Source organism: Prionailurus viverrinus, chromosome E3, assembly GCF_022837055.1.
Source record: "Prionailurus viverrinus isolate Anna chromosome E3, UM_Priviv_1.0, whole genome shotgun sequence".
Lineage (NCBI taxonomy): Eukaryota > Metazoa > Chordata > Mammalia > Carnivora > Felidae > Prionailurus > Prionailurus viverrinus.
Genome location: NC_062576.1, coordinates 24,976,212 through 25,000,302, shown reverse-complemented (window position 1 = coordinate 25,000,302; position 24,091 = coordinate 24,976,212). Strand labels below are relative to the sequence as shown.

Here is a 24,091-nt window from a genome sequence, read left to right as displayed (position 1 = left end):
CTCTTAAAAACTGAGAACGAACTGAGGATTGATGGGGGGTGGGAGGGAGAGGAGGGTGGGTGATGGGTATTGAGGAAGGCACCTTTTGGGATGAGCACTGGGTGTTGTCTGGAAACCAATTTGACAATAAATTTCATATACTGGAAAAAAACAGTAGGCTATTAGTAGTAAAATTTGGGGGGAGTTGAAAGTTATACACTAATCCTCACATTGTTCAAAGGTCAATAGTACTCACCAACCTTCTGTATATTAACTAGTAGGTCTGTTGTAGAATAGGCTGTCCATATATTTATATATGTAAAATCATATATTTTAGCATAATTGTCAATCATTTGCACATATAATCTAAGTCTGCTAGGGCTGCTATAATAAAATACCATACACTGTGTGACTTAAACTACAGAAATTTATTTTTTCATAGTTCTCTGGCTAGAAGTCCAATATCAAGGTTTTAGCAAGTCTGGTTTCCTCTGAGGCCTCTTTCTTTGGCTGCTGATGGCTGCCTTCTTCCTTTGTCCTCATCCAGCCTTAGCTCTGTGTGCACCTTAACTCTGGTGTCTCTTCCACTTCTAATAAGGACACTAGTTAAGAGTGGATTGAGGCCCCATTCTTATAATCTCTATTAGTATTAATTACCTCCATAAAGGCCCTTTGTCCAAATACAATCACATTCGGGGTTAGGACTTCAGCATATGAATTTGGGAAGATACAGTTCAGTCTATAAGATCTTTTAAGGTTTTTTCCTTGCACTAATAATGTAACTCTTGTCTCTTTCTGTAAGAGCCAGGATATGGAATTGAGATTCAAATAAAAATCAGTAAGCCTTTCTCTCCTTTCAAGAGTAGCATGCTTCTACAAGCTAAATTCAATAAACATCTCTCTGACTATATGGTACAATACCAGAGAAAGCAACTATTTTTTTCTACCCTTTATTTCTCTTTCCTAAATATAAAGCATGGACCTAGAAAGACTTAATAATTCTGATTTTTCACCTTAGTTTTCACCCCGCTATGCTGTACAAAATATCACAGAAGTTTCCACTGTGTGTCAGGACTTCATAGTCCATTAAGAAGTTCAATTTTCACTTATGCATTCATTTGGTAAATGTTTCTGAGTAGTACTTGTATCAGAGGTCTATTTGATGTGGTCCCTAAATCACCACAAAGAAAAGCTGCCACCAGAAAACCTTACTGTGTGCTGTCCTAGAAACTTGCTCTACTTGAAGGAGGAACACTAAACACTGACACAAGACCTATCCCCAAGGATGTGGACACAAGAACTTTAATGGGAATATGGGTTTGAGGCACTTTCTTGTTTGAGGCACTTGTAAGGTGGCTGTTGCCCTGTTGTTCCTCGCATTATTTTGAACAAAAAGCTATTCAAATATGATATAATCCAAAAGAAACTGACATGGAACCCTTATATAAATATTGACTTTTAAAAAGTTGGAATAAATATTACAAGCAAAGGCAGCTGGAATATCCACTTCTTTTTTAAAAAATTTTTAAACATTTATTCATTTTTGAGAGACAGAGACAGAGACAGATTGTGAGTGGGGGAGGGGCAGAGAGAGAGGGAGACACAAGATCCAAAGCAGGCTCCAGACTCTGAGCTGTCAGCACAGAGCCAAACTTGGGGATCGAACTCACAATCCATGAGATCATGACCTGAGCCAAAGTCAGATACTCAACCAACTGAGCCACCAGGCACCACTGGAATATTCACATCTATAATGGGCCTACCAGAGGAATGAGAAATATTTAGAGTAAATGGTTCCATGAAAGAAAATATTAAATCACATTAGGAAGGGCTAAGAAATTAGATGACTAGACAACAAAGAGATATGGAAAGACAACTGACATCTTTTTTTTAAGTAAACATTTCAGGGGTGCCTGAGTGCCTCAGTTGGTTAAGTGTCCAACTTCAGCTAGGGCATGTTCTCATGGTTCACAGGTTCAAGCCCCACAACAGGCTCTGTGCTGACAGCTCAGAGCCTGGAGTCTGCTTCGGAGTCTGTGTCTCCCTCTCTGTCTGCCCTTCCCCTGCTCATGCTCCCTCTCTCTCTCAAAAATAAATAAAATATTTTTAAAAAGTAAACATGTCAGAAATAATTAGGTATCAGGAACAAATAGTGTAGGAAGTTCAAGGGAAATGGGGATTGGAATGGAGAAAAAGAGGAAAACACCAAACAAAAATATAAACAAGCACTTGAGAGACAGTGCACATTTGAATGAATTAATGATTGAATTGTATGATTAATACAGCACAATCATAAAAGTAGTCCACAAAGAAAAAATGTCACATAATAGAATAAATACTAAAAATTTTCAGGAAAATTTCCTAAACTAAAACAAAACCTAATTGAAAAGGCAATGAGACACCCCCCAAAAAACTTACCTCAAATCATTAATGCCAATGAATTCTCACTTGGGTGCCACCTTCCAAGGATCACTGAGGAATCTATGGGGCTTTTACCATTGTGGATCGCATAGGAACAGAGAAGGTAGGTGGTGCTTAAAGCAAGCAGCATCCAGATCTTGGCAGACCACATTCCTACTTGTACTGGCATTGGAGCAGAGATTCCACTCTGTGGCTGTGGCTGTGCCTGTCTGCAGAGCTGAGCTGGTACTACATCTGGCCTGGGAGCAGGAGGGTACTTCTGCCTGATTTCAGTCCCCAGCCAAAAGCTGTGCCAGATATGGAGCCCATTCTACAGCTCTGCTAGCCAGAGAAGTAAATGCAAAGTCCTGACCAACTGCTAAGCATAGCTTCCAGTCTTGCCCAACTAGGAAGCCAGGAAGCCATGGAGACTACCCTACAGCTATACTTTCATCGGTGCCTAATCAGAGATTCCAGCCAGTAGCTCTGCCCAGCTGCAAAGCTGAACCAGTGGCCCTATCTGACCAGTGAACTCAGTGGGCCATCTGCCTTATTTGGATCCCAACAATGAAGCACAGCCAGTAGCTTACTAGATTATAAAGGCCAGCCTTCAGTCTTGCCCAAGTTTGGGAAACAGTCATGCCCCTGCATAATTTTAGAGCACAGTCTAGGCCTTATCTGACTGTTAGGCCCTGCTTGTGGCTCCACCAGAACACAGAGATCAGATGGTAGCATCAACCTGTTAGAGAGCACAGCCTGAGGCCTCCCCTAGATAAGAGCAATGGGGCTTAGTCCCTGGCCCTGAAGAATTGTGGAGTCCAAACAGTGGCGCCACCCTTCTAGGGGTACAGAACCCAGTTAATGGCACTGCTAGACCGTGGAGCACAGCCAGTAGTCCTGCCCAATCAGGAAGCCTACCCAGTAGCCCTGCTTGAACACAGAGCTCAATGGGCAGGCCAATCAAACGATGGAACACAGACAGCCACTGCCCTTCCCCTCACCTTAGAGCACAAGTGTTCAACCCAACCAAACCAAGACCCTGATAACAAGCACTCTCTGCCCTTGGAAGCTACCACGTAAAAACAGTATAGTACCTCAAGTTGATGGATGAAGATCTGTCCCTGATAAAGTAAACCTGTAAAGTCTAGGAGACTATTCATTCAAATGTGCAGGTACAAACACAAGGACCACAGAGAATCAGGTAAACATGATGCCACCAAAAGAAACTAATAAATCTTCAACAATCGACCCTAAAGAGAGATCTGTGAAATATCTGACAAAGAATTTAGAATAATCCTTTTAAAGAGGCTTAGTGAACAACAAAAACATACAGAAAGACAGCTAAGCAAAATTAGTTGCATGAACAAAATGAAAAATACAGAAATTGACACCATCAAACAAATCCTAGAGTTGAAAAATACAATGACTGAACTGGAGAATTCAATAGAGAGCTTCAGCAACAGACTCAACCAAGCAGAAGAAACAATCAGTGAAATATGAGGTATGTCATTTGAAATTACCCAGTCAGAGATGCAAAAAAGAATGATAAAAAATGGGAAAAAATCCTACAGGACTTAGGGGACACTGTAATAGAAACAATTATAGGCATTATGGGAATTCCAGAAGAGAAGAGAAAAAGAAATAGAAAGTCTACTTAAAAAAATAATGGCAGAAAACATTCCAAACTTGGGGAGGGATATTGATGTACATATTCCTGGGGCCCAAGGGACCCCAAATAGTTGAATTAGAAAAACGTTGAGAAACACATTTTAATACATTTCTCAAATGTCAAAAGCAAAAGATAATTTTGAAAACGCAAAAGTGATTGTCACACAAGGGAATCCCCTATAAGATTCCTTAAAAGAAGCTTTGCAGACTAAGAGAAAGTGAGATTATATATTCAAAATATTGGAAAAAAAATATCTGTCAACCAAGAATAATACACCTGGCAGAGCTGTCCTCTAGAAAGGAAGGCCAGAAAAGATTTAAACTTTATTAAACTATCCAACCAAAAGAGATTGGCAGAATGGATAAAAAACATGGACCCATAATTTTTATACATTTGGAGTCCCAGATGGAGAACTCCCGGACTCTTTGGGCTCAGAGGAACTAATTTTTTTCCTCTCCATTCCTTAAAACAAAATTTAAACCTACCTAAGGCCCCACACTGAACTCAGTTCAGTTTTAGTTGGATCCAGTCCAACCCTGGACCCAGTTTGGTTGAAGACAGAGAACTAATAATGTTTAAGTCAGACCTTGTTCAACTCCAGACTCAGTCTGGTAAAAGAAAAGGTCAAATGAAGTCGGAGAGCTCGTGACACAATACTGAGGAGCTCAGATATCCAATAGGAACATACACAGACTTTCAGGCACAGTGTGAAAGTAAATGAGTGCAAAGGGCTCAGTGAGTACCTATGCCTGTTTGATCTTTGCTCCCAGGGCCACTGGGGGGCTCTTTTGGATCCAGTTCTATCACCAGAACTGTTAAAAGATAAACTGGTGCATATTACGATTTTCAAGAGTTCATTAGAACATATATCAATTCTAATTGGGCAGCTCCAAACTAAAGGTCATGAGGAGGATTCCACAAACAGAAGCTAAGGGAGAGGTTTACACAGAAAAAACCTGTGGATAATCAAGAAAATATTTGATTAAGCAGTTGCCTTATTTGAGAAAAACTAGCTGGTTATTTGTGGCTATCTTTTCTTGAGTTTCATTTTCTTAGATTTGAGTGCATTTACTCTGGCTTGGGTTTTGATTTACTTATGTAGCCTACCAAGGAATTAGACCCACCTCAGTCTCATGACTTCTTTAATTACTTTAACATATATTTTAAAAACAATTTTAAGCCCGATGAATTTAATTAGTAATAGTTTGCAAATATGCAGTGTTAAGAATACACACATCTATTTGTTCTTAATTTGAAATGGATGCCCCCTGACCTTCCCTCTCATTCCACCAGTGGGTTCTTATTCACCTGTAAAAGAAATAACACGCGGCCTGACTTTGGGGATTCATATGTGTGATTTCCTATTTCATGTGAGAATAGAAATCCTTGTCCTGCTGCACTCCTCAGCAAACATAGTGTACATGCATGCATACTCATACAACCAGAATGAAAATCCTTTCAGTTCATGTTCTCAAAACTTGGTTTGTAGTAACAAAAATTTCAGAAGGTTCAGGTTTTACATTGTACATATGAAGTAATAATTTTTGGGTGACTGAAGCCTGCTGAAATAATTAACTGTGTTACGTATACTAAATGTTGGCCTTTGGATTATGTCCTTCTTTTATTTGAGACCTCTATTCATCCCTCTATTGTGTATAATCAAGTTGGTGTGGCAATATTTTAGAACTTGAAAATTAAATCTGTAAGATTATTTATCTGTCTTTCTTTTCCTAGGTAGGGAATTAAAACACGAACATCAAGGGCTCCTTAACTACTACATTCCCAGCAAGAACAATGCCTGGGCAAAGGCGAATGTTGAAACTATGTTCTTCTAATATTACATGTTAAGAAAGTCCTAATGATGGGAAATATTTGGGACTCTCATGTGGAATGGGAACCTGATATTATAGAATTAGCAGAGACCTTAGGTTGCTTTTCAGTGGTTCCTAGAGTTTAATTGCTTCAGATTTCTACCTTTAAATCCCATTTTTTGTCCCTCTCAAAAAAATGGGGACAGGGAACTGCTTCCTCACAGATTATCAATTATTTTTTCTGTCACTTTCTCATCTCCCCTTTCTGTGCTTTTTGTCTTCCAACAATAACTTGGTAGGAGTTGGAAGAAATGATAGAGAGGCTCATCTGGGTTGGGCACTGGAGGGGATGGCTGCAATGTTAACTGTACTTTTTTGTTGTTGTTGATAAAGATGTTTGATGTTTTGGAGAAAGCTAAAGTGAAATTCGACTTAGAAGACTACCCCCTCACTCAGATAACGCTGGAACACGTCTTCCTGACCTTTGCTAACTCAGAGAACATTGGAGTTGATTGAAAAAAAAGGTACAATGAGACTCACTTCTAACTAGTGACATTTACTATGTCTTCTGTAGTACTCTTTACTAAGCCTGGATACATAGAGGGGCATATCTGTATGTGTACATCTTAGTGTATATATATTTATGTAATAAATATTCCCCCTAAGGAGACTATTTGTCACTTTTTTTTTTGTAGGTTTACATGGCCTATACATATCTAAAGACATTTGGTAAAACTGTTTTCTATGCTAGAAACATGAAGGAGCAGCATTTATCAGGGTGAGAACAAGGACTTATTCCTGAGTATTTTGAATGTCTGAACAGAAACCTCCAATTATGATAGAGCTGCCACATGGGACAACATGAAGAGCAAAAGCTTTATGTTTTAGCAGCTGAATTAAACATAAGAGGATCATAAAGCCTGGGTCAAAAAATCATCTTTCCCATAGATACACACACACACCAGTTTTATAACAAAAAGAGTAATTAAAATCAGTATCAAAGTTTATGGTGATTGGATTATTTTTCAAAATTCAAACCAAGATTCCACATTTGTCTACATTTGTAAAAGAATCTTTGCATCAAGAACATTTAGAGTCCAAGAAAGGAAGCAAAAACATTCTTTAAAAATAGTGTGTTTATTTTCCTACCCTTGCCCAACTCTCTGATTAAGGAGGAACAAAGGACAAATAAGGTGTAGAGGAAACAGAGTTCTGATTCTTGTTTGGGCACATGGAGTCCCCCTTAAACAGAGAGAGAGGGAGAGAGGGAGAGAGAGAGAAAGCGAATCAGTTCTCTAGATTCTTGGGCAGATGAGCAGAAGGGAGGATGATTCTCCTGAAATTACAAGATGGAAAGAGTCACTGAAGCTGTTCTATTTTGGGGTTGTTTGCGGACAAAGGTTTTTATGTCCTCATTTGGGTTGTTTGGGGATAAAGGTTTTCATATCCTCATTTGGATACTGTGAGTAATAAAGTGATATTCTGTTTTATTGTTTTTAGTTGTAAAATAACTTTCTGTGGTTTCCAACCAATACCACCCATAGATCTCTGACATGTGATTTCAGTTATTGCAAAAGTTGTTTCCCAGGCTGGCCATCTTTAAGAAGGGAGAGGAACCTCACTTGATTAAGCTCTTAGTTGCATCTCATCTCCCAGTAGTCTTTATTAATGATCCCTTTAAAAAATTCCTTTAGTCAGGTAGTCTTTTTCACTGACTCTGCCTATTTCTCAACCCACCTTTAATCTTCCAGCAATAAACAAACAAACAAAAAATTGTGTCACTTCCTCTACTAAGCACTTTACATGTATTACATCATTTAATACTACTACAAAACTCTGCTGCTATTATCCTCATTGTACATGGAGCCTCAGAGGGGTTAAGGGATTTACCCAGGGTCACCCAGCAAGCAAGCAGGAACACCTGTCAGTGTCCCTATTAGGAGCCAGGAAACCACACAGCAATTTGAACAGGGAAAGTTAAAAGAATTAGTAACTATAATAGGGCGATAGCTGTAAGGAGGTACAAAGAACTCTCAAGAATAGACTATGGCTGAAGAAAATACCCAAATACCATGGGAGAGGACCCTTCCCCAAGGCTGAGATTCAGGTCTTGGAGAAAGTGCACTTGGGGCTTACTTGATGGTGGAGAAGTTTCTTGGCCCTGGGTCAAGGCTGTTCCACACCTGCTGAGCAAGCAAGAAACACCCCATAGTTACAGGCTGCCTCGGCTAGCCAGCAAGGAACTGTGGCTGGATCTAGCAAGCAGGAAACTCTTCTCTGTGGTTGTTGGCAGGCTGGTGCTAGGCAGGGGCACCTGCCGGAGTCACTGAGAATCCACGGTTAATGGGGGTCGGGGGAGGTACAGGGTGAATGCCCAGAAATGTCCTCCACACCTGCTGCTGGCAGCAAGGGGAGAGCAACAATCAAGAGAAAACACCTGAACCTGGAGCAGCAGCCTTTGGTCCTGTAGCGTCCCGCCAGCACCCTCTCCTGACCAAGCTTAACCTGACAGTTCAAGAACCCAATTCCATTTGCTGCCTGGAGGCCAGACCCCGATCCCTGGCGGGGTAGGGAAGAGATTTGCCTCTGGCAGAATTCAGAACCTGCCTGGCAACGCTTAAGCTACACCGAAGGTTGGGTATTGGGGTGGGGTCCGCCAAGAGAAGCGACCACTGACTAATCTGTGGAGCAGGAGAGAGGTCGGGACGTGGGGCCCCCTGAGTGGCTGGCGGGTCGGGGAAGCGCGTGGAGAGGACGCCGTGGGAGTCACAACGCGCTGAGCGCCCACGTGTCGAGGCGCGGGCGGCGCTCGCTGGGGAGCTGGACTGGAGGACCGCGCGCCTTACGCCACAGTCGCCCCACGTCGGGGGCTGCGAGTGGCCCCCGCAGCAGGCTTGCGGGCCCCCGAGTGGGGGGAACCTCTGCAAGTTCTCTGCTGCCGCCCACAGACCCTAGAGGGCGGCCAGTGAATCTCTCCCAACTTCCTGCCACGAGCTACTGGCCCGCTGAGGTGACCATGACACTTGAGGGAGAGGGGAGCCCGCGAGAGTTGGAGGGTGGTGGGGTGGTCCACCGGGGTCTAGACGCAGAGAGCCTGGGGGCAAGCGCACGGGCCCCGACGTAGGGCCCTCAGGGTCTGGGGGCCTCGGACAGTGCTGGGTGGGGCCCCACACTCTAAGGGGTCCCGGGCGGAGGGTCCAGTGCGCGCAGGGGGCAGGGAGGCGCGTGCGGGCCAGGTGGCGGGGCTGCAGGGAGGAGGGGGCAGGCTGGGGAGTAGGTGCGTGCGCGCATGCGCGAGGAAGGGTCCGTGGCCGCTGACCTCCTCGCGGGGCCGGCAGGCAGCTGGGCGGTTGGCGAAGGCGTTGGGAGAAGGCGCCGCGCCCGGTGACCCGCGTCCCTCAGCGGCGGAGGCGCAGGTATAGCAGTGGCGGTTTCGAGGCCCAAGCGGTGAGTGCGGGACCACCCCGCCCTGGTGGTGTCTTCTCCCCAGATTCCCCCGGGGAGGCGAAGGGTGGGCTTCCTGGACTTCCCCGGAGGCCCACCCCCTGGCCGCACTGTTGAGTGCAGAGCCGGAAAGGGCGAACCCCCCAACACCAAAAGCCCCAATACACTGGAACCCTCCACAACCCTTTCTGCCCCCTCCAAAGCCCGTTGTATGTAACATATATATTATAATATTCCCCGTACCTCGCTGTCTAATGTCGCTCGCCGCCACACCCAGCGTTGACCCTCCATCCTGTAGTTTTGCATGTCCCTCACTGGACCTCACTCCCTTCCTTTTCCTCTCCAAGTGCCCCTGCTCTGGGGAATGCATCCCGGACTTCCCAGGGAGGAGAAAGTGCCAAAACAAGCACATGACGTAGGAGACACTTCTCTGCACCCCAAGACACACAGAGAAGCTAATGGGAACACATTAAACAAACAGAATTTTATTTTGGTTGCCTTCAGTATTTGAAAGCCAGGGGTCTGGAGGCACGTGTTTTGGGTCTAGGGCTGGGGTGTCCAGAATTGACTTGCTGTGTGACTGTCCCAGTCAGCTGGGGCTGCTGTAATAGAATACCTACCGTGGGCTGGGCCACCCAAATGTATTTCTCACAGTTCTGGAGGCCGGGAAGTCTCAGCTCAGAGGTCCGTGAGATTCAGTGTGTGGTGAGAGCCTGATTTCTGGGAGCAGGGGAGCTCTCTGGGGCCCTGTCTTATAATATGGGCACTAATCCCATTCATCGGGGCTCCATCCTCATGGCCTCATCTCGTGCCCAATGTCCCTCATCCTGATACCATCACATCCGGGTTTGGATTTCAACATACGAATCTGGGGAGGAGGGGAGGACCCAGACAGTCAGATTATAGCAATGACCCAAGGTAAACTTTGACTTCACAAGGCCTGGGTTTCCTTGTCTGAAAGAACCTGGATATTACACGTACCCATCTCTCAGGGTGACTAGACTATTTCAACTGACAGAACACAGTAAGTGTTCAATAAATAGAGAAGGGGTATGGAAGTTAAGTGCTGCAGGAAGCTCACGTTGTCTTAGTTTTCTTCTGTCAAAGCAAAAATTGCACTGGAAGAAGTAAAACAGGCAAGGAAGACTTTATTCGAGGCTACCAGAGCAGGGAAGAGAGGCCAGAACTCAGTCTGAGCTCAACTCTGCTGAAACAAAGGTTGGGAAGGTGTTTGTGGACTGAGGTGAGACAGTGGGAAAGTTGGAAAAGTTGGAGGGAAGGTTGACCAGGAGAACACCTTGAGTAACTTCCTGAGTTTGTCCATGTGGTTCTCTGATGAGGCCATCTGTGTTTGCTGATTGGTGCCTGTTGGAAGCTAGCTCCCCACCTCGCACAGAGACTGGGAATAGGGGTGTTATCTTCCTTGAGGATTACGTGTCAAAGGATGACTCCCAGGTCCTTCAGAAAGACAGTTTGGGGGTGTAAAACAGGAAAGAGGCTTGTAAAAAAGGGTTGTCTGTATTTTAAACAGAGAAAGGATGTGTAATTACAAGTTTTCTAAAGCACATGTTCAAAGAAAAGGGTGGTTAGGACCTAGAGCCAGAAGAGCCTTTCTAAAGGTTGGTCCAGCTCTGAGTAACAGGCAGGCCATCTTGGTCACCTCATTGTATGCAAAGTAAGCAGAAGAATAAAAGGAAGGAAACCTCTGGGTTTTTAATTAATTAATTAGATCTTTTTTTTTTCCTTTGGTAACCGGATATTTGTACCTCTTTTTCTTTTTTTTATATGAAATTTATTGTCAAATTGGTTTCCATACAACACCCAGTGCTGATCCCAAAAGGTGCCCTCCTCAATACCATCACCCCCCCACCCCCCACCCCACATCAACCCTCAGTTCTCAGTTTTTAAGAGTCTCTTATGCTTTGGCTCTCTCCAAACTAACCACTTTTTTTTCCTTCCCCTCCCCCATGGTCTTCTGTTCAGTTTCTCAAGATCCACATAAGAGTGAAAACATATGGTATCTGTCTTTCTCTGTATGGCTTATTTCACTTAGCATCACAGTCTCCAGTTCCATCCACGTTGCTACAAAGGACCATAATTCATTCTTTCTCATTGCCACGTAGTACTCCATTGTGTATATAAACCACAATTTCTTTATCCATTCATCAGTTGATGGACATTTAGGCTCTTTCCATAATTTGGCTATTGTTGAGAGTGTTGCTGTAAACATTGGGGTACAAGTGCCCCTATGCATCAGTACTCCTGTAACCCTGGGTAAATTCCTAGCAGTGCTACTGCTGGGTCATAGGGTAGGTCTATTTTTAATTTTTTGAGGAACCTACACACTGTTTTCCAGAGTGGCTGCACCAATTTGCATTGCCACCAACAGTGCAAGAGGGTTCCCGTTTCTCCACAACCTTGCCAGCATCTATACTCTCCTGATTTGTTCATTTTGGCCACTCTGACTGGCGTGAGGTGATATCTGAGTGTGGTTTTGATTTGTATTTCCCTGATGAGAGGCGATGTTGAGCATCTTTTCATGTGCCTGTTGGCCATCCGGATGTCTTCTTTAGAGAAGTGTCTATTCATGTTTTCTGCCCATTTCTTCACTGGATTATATGTTTTTTGGGTGTGGAGTTTGATGAGCTCTTTATAGATTTTGGATACTAGCCCTTTGTCGGATATTGTCATTTGCAAATATCTTTTCCCATTCCATTGGTTGCCTTTTAGTTTTGTTGGTTGTTTTCTTTGCTGTGCAGAAGTTTTTTATCTTCATGAGGTCCCAGTAGTTCATTTTTGCTTTTAATTCCCTTGACTTTGGGGATGTGTCAAGTAAGAAATTGCTGCGGCTGAGGTCAGAGAGGTCTTTTCCTGCTTTCTCCTCTAGGGTTTTGATGGTTTCCTGTCTCACATTTAGGTCCTTTATCCATTTTGAGTTTATTTTTGTGAATGGTGTAAGAAAGTGGTCTAGTTTCACTCTTCTGCATGTTGCTGTCCAGTTCTCCCAGTACCGTTTGTTAAAGAGACTGTCTTTTTTCCATTGGATATTCTTTCCTGCTTTGTCAAAGATGAGTTGGCCATACGTTTGTGGGTCTAGTTCTGGGGTTTCTATTCTATTCCACTGATCTATGTGTCTGTTTTTGTGCCCATACCATGCTGTCTTGATGATGACAGCTTTGTAGTAGAGGCTAAAGTCTGGGATTGTGATGCCTCCTGCTTTGGTCTTCTTCTTCAAAATTACTTTGGCTATTCGGGGCCTTTTGTGGTTCCGTATGAATTTTAGGATCGCTTGTTCTAGTTTCTAGAAGAATGCTGGTGCAATTTGGATTGGGATTGCATTGAATGTGTAGATACCTTTGGGTAGTATTGACATTTTGACAATATTTATTCTTCCAATCCATGAGCATGGAATGTTTTTCCATTTCTTTATATCTTCTTCAATTTCCTTCCTAAGCTTTCTATAGTTTTCAGCATACAGATTTTGTACATTTTGTTTAGATTTATCCCTAGGTATTTTATGCTTCTTGGTGCAATTGTGAATGGGATCAGTTTCTTTATTTGTCTTTCTGTTGCTTCATTATTAGTGTATAAGAATGCAGCTGATTTCTATATATTGATTTTGTATCCCGTGACTTTGCTGAATTCATGTATCAGTTGTAGCTGACTTTTGGTGGAGTCTATCGGATTTTCCATGTATAATATCATGTCATCTGCAAAAAGTGAAAGCTTGACTTCATCTTTGCCAATTTTGATGCCTTTGATTTCCTTTTGTTGTCTGATTGCTGATGCTAGTATTTCCAACACTGTGTTACACAGCAGCGGTGAGAGTGGACATCCCTGTCGTGTTCCTGATCTCAGGGAAAAAGCTTTCAGTTTTTCCCCATTGAGGATGATATTAGCTGTGGGCTTTTCATAAATGGCTTTTATGATGTTTAAGTATGTTCCTTCTATCCCAACTTTCTCGAGGGTTTTTATTAAGAAAGGATGCTGAAATTTGTCAAATGCTTTTTCTGCATCGATTGACAGGATCATATGGTTCTTATCTTTTCTTTTGTTAATGTGGTGTATCATGTTGATTGATTTGCGAATGTTGAACCAGCCCTGCAGCCCAGGAATGAATCCCACTTGATCATGGTGAATAATTCTTTTTATAAGCTGTTGAATTCGATTTGCTAGTATCTTATTGAGAATTTTTGCATCCATATTCATCAGGGATATTGGCCTGTAGTTCTCTTTTTTTACTGGGTCTCTGTCTGGTTTAGGAATCAAAGTAATACTGGCTTCATAGAATGAGTCTGGAAGTTTTCCTTCCCTTTCTGTTTTTTGGAATAGCTTGAGAAGGATTGGTATTATCTCTGCTTTCAACGTCTGGTAGAACTCTCCTGGGAAGCTATCTGTTCCTGGGCTCTTACTTGTTGGGAGATTTTTGATAACTGATTCAATTTCTTCACTGGATATGGGTCTGTTCAAGCTTTCTGTTTCCTCCTGATGGAGTTTGGGAAGTGTGTGGGTGTTTAGGAATTTGTCTATTTCTTCCAGGTTGTCCAGTTTTTTGGCATGTAATTTTTCATAGTATTCCCTGATAATTGCTTGTATCTCTGAGGGATTGGTTGTACTAATTCCATTTTCATTCCTGATTTTATCTATTTGGGTCATCTCCCTTTGCTTTTTGAGAAGCCTGGCTAGAGGTTTATCAATTTTGTTTATTTTTTCAAAAAACCAACTCTTGGTTTCGTTGATCTGTTCTACAGTTTTTTTAGATTCTACATTGTTTATTTCTGCTCTGATCTTTATTATTTCTCTTCTTCTGCTGGGTTTAGGCTGCCTTTGCTGTTCTGCTTCTATTTCCTTTAGATGTGCTGTTAGATTTTGTATTTGGGATTTTTCTTGTTTCTTGAGATAGGCCTGGATTGCAATGTACTTTCCTCTCAGGACTGCCTTTGCTGCATCCCAAAGCATTTGGATTGTTGTATTTTCATTTTCATTTGTTTCCATATATTTTTAAATTTCTTCTCTAATTGCCTGGTTGACCATTGGTTCTTTAGTAGGGTGTTCTTTAACCTCCATGCTTTTGGTGGTTTTCCAGACTTTTTCCTGTGGGTGACTTCAAGTTTCACAGCATTGTGGTCCTAAAGTATGCATGGTATGATCTGAATTCTTGTATACTATGAAGGGCTGTTTTGTGACCCAGTATGTGATCTATCTTGGAGAATGTCCATGTACACTCGAGAAGAAAGTATATTCTGTTGCTTTGGGATGCAGAGTTCTAACTATATCTGTCAAGTCCATCTGGTCCAATGTATCATTCAGGGCCCTTGTTTCTTTATTGACCGTGTGTCTAGATGATCTATCCATTGTTGTAAGTGAGGTATTAAATTCGCCACAATTACCACATTCTTATCAATAAGGTTGCTTATGTTTGTGATTAATTGCTTTGTATATTTGGGGGCTCCCGTATTCGGCACATAGACTTTTATAATTGTTAGCTCTTCCTGATGGATAGACCCTGTAATTATTATATAATGCCCTTCTTCATCTCTTGTTACAGCCTTTAATTTAAAGTCTAGTTTGTCTGACATAAGTATGGCTACTCCAGCTTTCTTTTGACTTCCAGTAGCATGGTAAATAGTTCTCCATCCCCTCATTTTCAATATGAAGGTGTGCTCGGGTCTAAAATGAGTCTCTTGTAGACAGCAAATAGATGGGTCTTGTTCTTTTATCCATTTACCCTATGTTATCCATTTACCCTTGTTCTTTTATCATTTACCCTATGTCTTTTGGTTGGAGCATTTAGTCCATTTACATTCAGTGTTATTACTGAAAGATACGGGTTTAGAGTCATCGTGATGTCTGTAGGTTTCATGCTTGTAGTGATGTCTCTGGTACCTTGTCTCACAGGATCCCCCTTAGGATCTCTCGTAGGACTGGTGTAGTGGTGACAAGTTCCTTCAGTTTTTGTTTGTTTGGGAAGACCTTTATCTCTCCTTCTATTCTGAATGACAGATTTGCGGGATAGAGGATTTTTGGCTGCATATTTTTTCTGTTCATCACATTGAGGATTTCCTGCCATTCCCTTCTGGGCTGCCAAGTTTCAGTAGATAAATCTGTCACTAGTCTTATTGGTCTCCCTTTATATGTCAGAGCATGTTTATCCCTAGCTGCTTTCAGAATGTTCTCTTTATCCTTGTATTTTGCCAGTTTCACTATGATATGTCCTGAGGAAGATCAATTCAAGTTACGTCTGAAGGGAGTTCTCTGTGCCTCTTGGATTTCAATGCCTTTTTCCTTCCCCAGATCAGGGAAGTTCTCAGCTATGATTTCTTCAAGTACACTTTCATCCCCTTTCTTTCTCTCTTCCTCCCCTGGAATCCCAATTATGCATATGTTGTTGCATTCGATTGCATCACTTAGTTTTCTAATTCTCCCCTCATACTCCTGGATTTTTTTATCTCTCTTTTTCTCAGCTTCCTCTCTTTCCATAATTCTATCTTCTAATTCACCTATTTTCTCCTCTGCCTCTTCAATCCGAGCTGTGGTCATCTCCATTTTATTTTGCAACTCATTAATAGCATTTTTTAGCTCTCCTGACTGTTTCTTAGTCCCTTAGTCTCTGTAGTAATAGATTCTCTGGTGTCCTCTACACTTTTTTCAAGCCCAGCGATTAATTTTATGACTATTATTTTAAATCATTTTCTCTAACATTGCTTAAGTCGTTTTTGATCAGTTTGTTAGCTGTTGCTACTTCCTGGAGTTTCTTTTGAGGAGAATTCTTCCATTTCGTCATTTTGGATAGTCCCTGGAGTGGCGTGGAACTGCAGGACTCTTCCTCTGTGCTGTCTGGAGTAACTTGCATTGGTGGGTGGGGCCACAGTCAGACCTGATGTCTGCCCCCAGCCCACCGCTGGGGCCACAGTCAGACTGGTGTGTACCTTATCTTACCCTCTCCCAGGGGCAGGACTCACTGTGGAGTGGTATGGCCCCTGTCTGGGCTACTTCCATACTGCCAGCCTTCTGGTGCTGCTTCGATGGGATCTGGCGTATTAGCTGGGATGGATCCTGAAGGTGCACAGGGGCGGGAGGAGCAGACTCAGCTTGTTTTGCCTTTGGTGGTCAGCTTCAGGAGGGGCCCTGCGGCACTGGGAGGGAGGCGGCCCCGTCGGAGGGATGGATCTGCAGAAGCACAGCATTGGTTGTTTGCTTGGTGCCAGCAAGTTCTTTGACGGGAACTAGTTCCCTTAGGGATTTTGGCTGGGGAGTGGGCAAGGGAGATGGCGCTGGTAAGAGCCTTTGTTCCCCGCCAAGCTGAGCTCTGTCCTCCGAGGCTCAACAGCTTTCCCTCCCTTTGTCCTCTAGCCCTCCCGCTCTCAGAGCAGAGCTGTTGACTTATAATATTCCAGATGTTAAGTCCCGTTGGCTGTCAGAACACACTCCGTCCGGCCCCTCTGCTTTTTCAAGCCAGACTGAGGGGCTCTGCCTTGCTGGGCAGGCTGCCCCTCCACCGCCCCGGCTCCCTCCCACCAGTGCATGTAGTGCGCATCACCTCTCCGCCCTTCCTACCCTCTTCTGTGGGCCTCTCGTCTATGCTTGGCTCTGGAGAGTCCATTCTGCCAGTCTTCTGGCAGTTTTCTGGGTTATTTAGGCAGATGTGGGTGGAATCTAAGTGGTCAGCAGGAGGCGGTGAGTCCATCGTCCTCCTACCCTGCCATCTTCCTCCGGAAACCGTACCTCTTATTCATTAATTAGATCTTTATAGCAGCTTTATTCTTTTTAAAAAACTTATTTCAAGTTAGCATAAAGTATACTATTGTTTTCAGGAGTAGAACCTAGTGATTTATCACTTACATATGACACCTACTGTTCGTCCGAGTGCCCTCCTTAATGCCCATCACCCATTTGGCCCATTGCCCCACCAACCTCCCATCTAGCAGCCCTAAGTTTGTCCTATTTAAGAGTCTCTTATGGTTTGCCTTCCTTTCTTTTATTTTATTTTTCCTCCCCTTCCTGATGTTTACATGTTTTGTTTCTTAAATTCCACATATGAGTGATATCATATAATTTTTCTCTGACTGACTTAATTTGCTTAGCAAAGTAGGTCCATCCACGTTGTTGAAAATGGCAAGATTTCATTCTTTTTAATTGCCAACTAATATTCCATACTGTGTGTGTGTATACACATGCCACATTTTCTTTATCCATTCATCAGTTAATGGACATTTGGGCTCTTTCCATAATTTAGCTATTGTTGATAGCATTGCTATAAACATTGGGGTGCCTGTGCCCTTCAAATCAGAATTTTTGTATCTTTTGGTAAATACCTACTACTGCAATTGTTGGGTCATTGGGTAGTTCTTTTTTAATTTTTTGAGGAACCTCCATGCTGTTTTCCAGAGTGCTGCACAGTTTGCATTCCCACCAACAGTGTAAGAGGGTTCCCCTTTCTCCACATCCTGGCCAACATCTGTTATTTTCCCAAGTTGTTAAATTTAGCCATTCTAACAAGTATAAGGTGGTATCTCATTTGTATTTCTCCAATGATGAGTGATGTTGAGCGTCTTTTCATGTGTCTGTTAGCCATCTGGATATCTTTGTAAAAGTGTTTATTCATGCCTTCTGCCCATTTCTTCACTGAATTTTTTTTTTTGGATGTTGAGTTTGATGTTTATAGATTTTTGATATTTTATCCAGTATATCTTCTTTTGCAAATATCTGCTCTCATTTTGAAGGTTGTCTTTTAGTTTCATTGATTTTTTTTCCTTCACTGTGCAGCTTTTTATCTTGATGAGGTCCCAACAGTCAATTTTATTTTTATTTCCCTTGCCTCCAGAGACCTGTCAAGTAAGAAGTTGCTGTGGCTGGTCAAAGAGGTTGCTGCCTCTTTTCTCTTATAGGATTTTGGTGGTTTCCTGTCTCACATTTAGGTCTTTCATCTATTTTGAATTTATTTTTGTGTATTGTGTAAGAAAGTGGTCCAGTTTCATTCTTCTGCATGTTGTTGTCTAGTTCTCTGGCACCATTTGCTAAAGAGACTGTCTTTTGTCCATCGGATGCTTTATCCTGCTTTGTCAAAGATTAGTTGGTCATACATTTGTGGGCCCATTTCTGGGTTCTGTATTCTATTCCATTGGTCTGTGTGTCTATTTTTGTGCCAATACCATATTGCCTTGATGATTACAGCCTTGTAAACAGGCTAACATCCAGAATTATGATGCCTTCAGTTTTTTCAACATTACTTTGGCTATCCAGGGTCTTTTGTGGTTCCATACAAATTTTAACATTGTTTGTTCTAGCTTAAATGTCTTTTTGAGTGTATTTCCCACTTTAAAAATTTGGGTTGTTATATTTTTATTATTGGCTTATAGCAATGCTTATATATGTCTTTTGTCAGATAAATATGTTAGAAATATTTTCCCCTTTTATGGCTTTCTTTCCTATTTTCATGATGGTATTCTTTGAGGAGCAAAAATTTTAGATTTTGTTGAAGATCTTTTTTATGGCTTGTAGTTTTTTTCATTTACTTTAAGAAATCTCTGTATCCACAAGGCCACAAAGATATTCTTCTATATGTTTTCTACTAGTTTTATAGGTTAGCTTTATGCTTAGGTCTAGGACCACTGCTTCCTCCATCCTTTGAGATCCTAATCTAATGCCCTTTTGTGGAATTTCTAAACCTTCTATGTTTTTTGCCTTGAAAATAGTAAGCATACTTATTTTAAATTTTGCTCCTGATAATTCCACCCCAGATGTCAGGAGTGCCAGATGTTATATTCAGAAAAATTGTTTGGAGAAATAGCTGAGTCTCCAGGATAATATTAGTTTTCTTCAGAGAGGATTTATTTATTTTTTTTGTTCTAGGTACCACAGGCATTTGCAATATAGGATACCTTCATCTGGTATCAAGGATTAAAATTATTTGAAATTGTGCAGTCCCTGCACAGGCCCTGGCCAGTTTCTTTCACATTCATCTTTATTTATAAGGTGAGGTCCTAAAATAATGTCTCCCCTTCCTGGCCCTGAATTGTAGCTCTCTCTCTGGTAGCTCCAAGAATTTAAGTCAAGTGTTCAAGATCACACAGATAGTGGTAGAGCTGAGAACCAACCTAGATAGTCTGATTTCAGATCCTGGGTTATTAATAACCTATTAATAAAATAACAAATAAAAACCTTTGTTATGTTTCCCATTATACACCTAAGTGACTTAATATGTCACGTAATAGATGTTCAGCAAATATTCATTAAATATAAAAATGAATCTTCTCCTATTAGCAGTGTTGTTAATGGAAGTACTTTCAGTCTTGTTACTTGTTGAGTGGCATTTTGGGCTTATAGCTATGATGTGATTTTCACATACCATTTTGTCTTTTTGCTGATGGTGATTATTTATTATCTCTTGTATAGTTTCTTAGTAATCATTGGGAAAGGTACTGGACAAATTTACCTGGAAGCTTGCATCAATAACATACTGATCTTTGTTTTGTGCTTGAAGTTTTATACATATTAGAAACCTGGTAGATACTGAGTAGGGATTTAGGGATAAACAGCTTCTCTAATATTTCAAGTGCTTATTGTTTCTTATTGTCCTCCTTTGAGTTTGATTAAAACATTAAACAATTAAAATCTAAGTAAAAATCTTTACTCCCTCCTTAGAATTGAAGAATGGATTTCTCATGGGTTTACCAATTTATGGCTCTTCTGTGGAAGAATTTTATTTTAAAGGTAAGTTGAGCTATCTATAGGAGTTTTGCAACAGCTAAGAGACCACAGTGTGAAAATTCTTACAGCCTGATCACATTTCAATTTATACTGTTAAATTTTTCGCAGTCCTACAGCTGGGGGTATCTCTTCCAAATGTGAAGAGTCCTCACAGAGTGAAATAATAGCAGAATGACATGAAGAATGGAGAAAACAGATAGTCCAGGAAACTATTGCTACTATAGAGTTCTTCTTTGCCATCTATATATCTTCTTTTAAGAAGTGTCTTTTAATAAAAAAGAATTAGGCATTTGCAGAGGTAATGAACTTACAGGACATTAACATAATCTTTTTTTTTTTTTCCATCTCCTAGAGGCGGCGATTGGTGGCGTTATTTGTAGAATTCACCTTGACGTTACTGTTTGCTGGTACGCTTCTGTTAACACGCAAGATTTTGACTATAAAGAAGTATGGGCCTTTCAATTACTCTCTTCAACCTATTGATAAGTTACCTGCATTTCTTGGAATGCCCATGTTTTTTCCTGGTCCATGGGAATTGGCTTTCGTGCCTTCCAAAAGTGTTGTGGTGAAGAGCATTGTTGACTATGTGAAGAGGGATTTACACTATAATTTCACAGGTTAGAAATTAAAGTTTTTTGAAAAAATATATTATTAAACTGGGTTTCAGTAAAGACACATATGTAATCTTTTAGCCAGGCATTGTTCTCCCAGCTAAAGCATTATAGGATATATCCTCATAACCAGAGAGTACCCTCCTAGATATAATATTACAGACTTTGTTAAACTTGAGAGTTAAATTCATAAAAAAATACTTTCTCCTAGAGCCCAAAACATAGTAATATTTAAAAATTAGATGATCAATTTATATTATTTTGGATTATTATCCAATTCTTTGATACTAAGTCGTCCTGGTTTCTGGTTGTGCTTCTTAAGCCTGGTAAGTATAACCCTGGAGGTATATGATGTGCACCAAAGGTACACACAGGCACAGCATAAGCATGAGCCCTCATTCTGGATGCGTGCTCTGTGGTCAGTTATTTCAAACATTGTTCATATAAAAATGTGCAAGTCATATATAGATGCTTTAGAGAAGACTTAAACTACATAGAATTATCTTAAAAGCCCCACAGTAAGCTTACACCACCTTCTCAACTCAATTTCTCTCCTTTTCCCCCAGAAAGAAACACTGTCAAAAGTTTGGTGAGCATACCTCTAGTGCCCCTTCCTTTTACATACATACATTTATTCACTAGTATATTTTTTCAGCCTGTTTTTGACTCTCAAGGGATTTGAGGGAACTTGAGACCAGATGCCATCTCAAAACATATCTTATTTAAAACATCAGTGAAGCAGAAGAATGCAAAATCCCCAATAAGCTTTGAAGTATATAATACAAATATCCCGATAAACGTAGTCTCTTAGAAGCTACTTTGGGTTACCCAGAATATTGCCTGATTTCCATTCTGATTTCATCTTTGATGCATGGGATTCTTAGAAATGTATTACTTTACTTAAAAACATTTGGAATTTGTTGTTCTCTTTCTCGTTTTTTTTTTCCATTTCTATTTTAATTTCCTTGAATCAGAATATATTTGATTTCAGTTCTTTGAAATTTTGAGAATTGTTTATGCCCACTTTATGGTGTATTTTGAAAAATGTACCATGTACATTTGTAAAGACCATGTGTTTTGCGGGTTTTGCGTGTAGTGTTTTATAAATGCTACCCAGGCGAAGTTGTCAAGTTAGTTAATCATAATGCTTTTCAAATATGTATTCTTACTGGTTTTTGTACGCTTATTCTGTCAGTTATTGACAGAGGTATTACATTTCCAGCTTGGTGTTGTTAGTATGAAATAGGTGTTTTATATATAAATATATAGACATAAAACATCTACTTTAACATTATATACAATGTTCAAATTTCTTTATGCTTATATGTTTTGAAACTATTAGCTCATGTGATCTCTCTGTTGAATTGTTTCTAAAAATATTTCTCTGTTCTGGAATTTCCGCTTGTCCTGTTTTTAATAGGTTTCAGGTAACCAGAGAAGTGTTCTCTTTTTTTTTAACTATATTAACCGTAGTTACTTTTAAAGTCCTTAACTGGAGGGGCGCCTGGGTGGCGCAGTCGGTTAAGCGTCCGACTTCAGCCAGGTCACGATCTCGCGGTCCGTGAGTTCGAGCCCCACGTCGGGCTCTGGGCTGATGGCTCAGAGCCTGGAGCCTGTTTCCAATTCTGTGTCTCCCTCTCTCTCTGCCCCTCCCCCGTTCATGCTCTGTCTCTCTCTGTCCCAAAAATAAATAAACGTTGAAAAAAAATTTTTTTTAAGTCCTTAACTGGAAAATTGTGGTATCTAGATTACTTGTATATATTTTTTTCTCTTTAAGTCATTGAGTTCTGTTTTATAGCATATTTTGTATATTTTTATAAAATGACAGGTGTTGTGGATAAAAAACATCAGAGGCTCCTGAGGGTTAACTTTTCTTCTGGTTGGTGTTAGAGTACTGACAGAGTAACTTGATTCCATCAAAGTCTGGTTTTAGGCTTCATAAGGGCGGCTCTGTTTCAGTTTTGTCTTTACTCTTGCAGCATATCCTGTGTTCTAGGGCATGGCTCTTCTAGGGTGTCAGCTGGAAGCCTGGAGTATTTATGAAGGCTCCTCGACCTTTGTGGGGCTTGAACGCTAATATCCTCTATTTCATCAGCACTGTGTACCTGATGAAATCCCTGCTCAGCATTTTAGCCTGCCACCTGCTGTTATCTCCTTGGTCTCAAAGAGTCTTAGCCTATACATTCTCAGTTCAGGAGTTGGCTGCTGACTTCAGAGGAATTTACAAGCTGATTTTCACTTCTATGCTCTTCTCCTCTCTTTGCAAGTTTACCTCTCAAGTTCCAGCCATTTTGGCAGCCTGAGCTCTCATCTCTTTTCTTCAGCTCAGTAAGTCTACAGTTTTCTGCAAATGCGTTCAGGGAAAGTACCAGGGTGAATATGGCACTCACCCTATGCATTTCCCTTTTTCAAGGTTTGTAAGTCCATAATTATTCATTGCAGCATTATTTACATTCAACCAAGGTATAGAAGCAACCATAGTGTCCATCAGCAGATCAGTGCATAAGGAAAACGTGATTGTTCCATCACAAAAAAAGAAGGAGATCCTGTCTTGTAACAATATGTATTATGTTTGGAGAACATTATGCTAAGTGAAAAAAGCCAGACACAGAAAGACAAATGCTTTATAATCTCACTTATATGTGTTATCTAAAAATACTGAGCTCACAGAAACAGAGAGTAGAGTCATGGTTTCTGGAGTGGGGGTGGGTGGGGAAAATGGGGAGATTTTGGTCAGGGTGTATGAACTTTCAGTTATAAAGATGAATAAGTCCTGAAAATCTAACGTACATGGTGACTATAGTCAATAACACTATATAGTGTACATAAAATTTATTCCGGCAGTAGATCTTGCAGTGTTCTTCTCATAAAAGAGGATGGTGACTACAAAAGGTGATAGATGAGTTAATTAACCTGATTTTGGTAATCAATTCACAGTCTATGCATATATTAAAACATAATGTTATACCTTAAAATCACATTACACAACCTACATATATACAATTTTATTTTGTCAGTAACACCTAAATCACTCTGGGCAGAAAATTTTTTAAATAAAGTAAGTGGTAACTGTGTCGTGGTGGAGATATTAATTAGCTTGATTGTTACAGTCATTTCACAGTGTATACATATATCACATTATCATGTTTTACAGCTTAAATACACAGCTTTTATGTGTCATGTACTTCAATAAAGCTGGGGAAAAAATAAAGCCACCCCAGATAATAAATGAAAATCAATAAATAATAAATAAATTTCCCTCCAGTTCTATTTTTGAGAAATCCACACAAACACATGTTTTAGCCTCATTAAGCACTCATAAATCTCTCACTTTCAGGGCACATGGGTGGCTCAGTAAGTTAACTCCTGAGGCTCAGGTCTTGATCTTGGGGTTTGTGATTTCGAGCCCAGTGTGGGGCTCTGTGCGGACAGCTCGGAGCCTGCAGCCTGCTTTGGATTCTGTGTCT

At 41.0% G+C, this 24,091-nt stretch overlaps 1 protein-coding gene across 4 annotated transcripts in view; it reads left to right on the top strand.

Annotated features, from left to right (window-relative positions):
• LOC125154203 (phospholipid-transporting ATPase ABCA3-like) overlaps window positions 1-24,091 on the top strand; it is a 304,058-nt gene that overhangs the window by 106,788 nt on the left and 173,179 nt on the right. Inside the window, exons 3-6 of one of the 4 annotated variants that reach the window (XM_047838052.1) lie at window positions 6,253-6,383; window positions 19,156-19,278; window positions 19,948-20,016; window positions 20,366-20,630. In XM_047838052.1, coding sequence (XP_047694008.1) covers window positions 19,957-20,016; window positions 20,366-20,630 — 325 coding nt within the window. In that variant the 5' untranslated portion in view covers window positions 6,253-6,383; window positions 19,156-19,278; window positions 19,948-19,956. Of the gene's footprint in view, window positions 1-6,252; window positions 6,384-8,793; window positions 8,870-9,177; window positions 9,307-19,155; window positions 19,279-19,947; window positions 20,017-20,365; window positions 20,631-24,091 lie in introns of those variants that run through there. The other 3 variants (XM_047838050.1, XM_047838049.1, XM_047838051.1) reach the window with 3 other exon arrangements.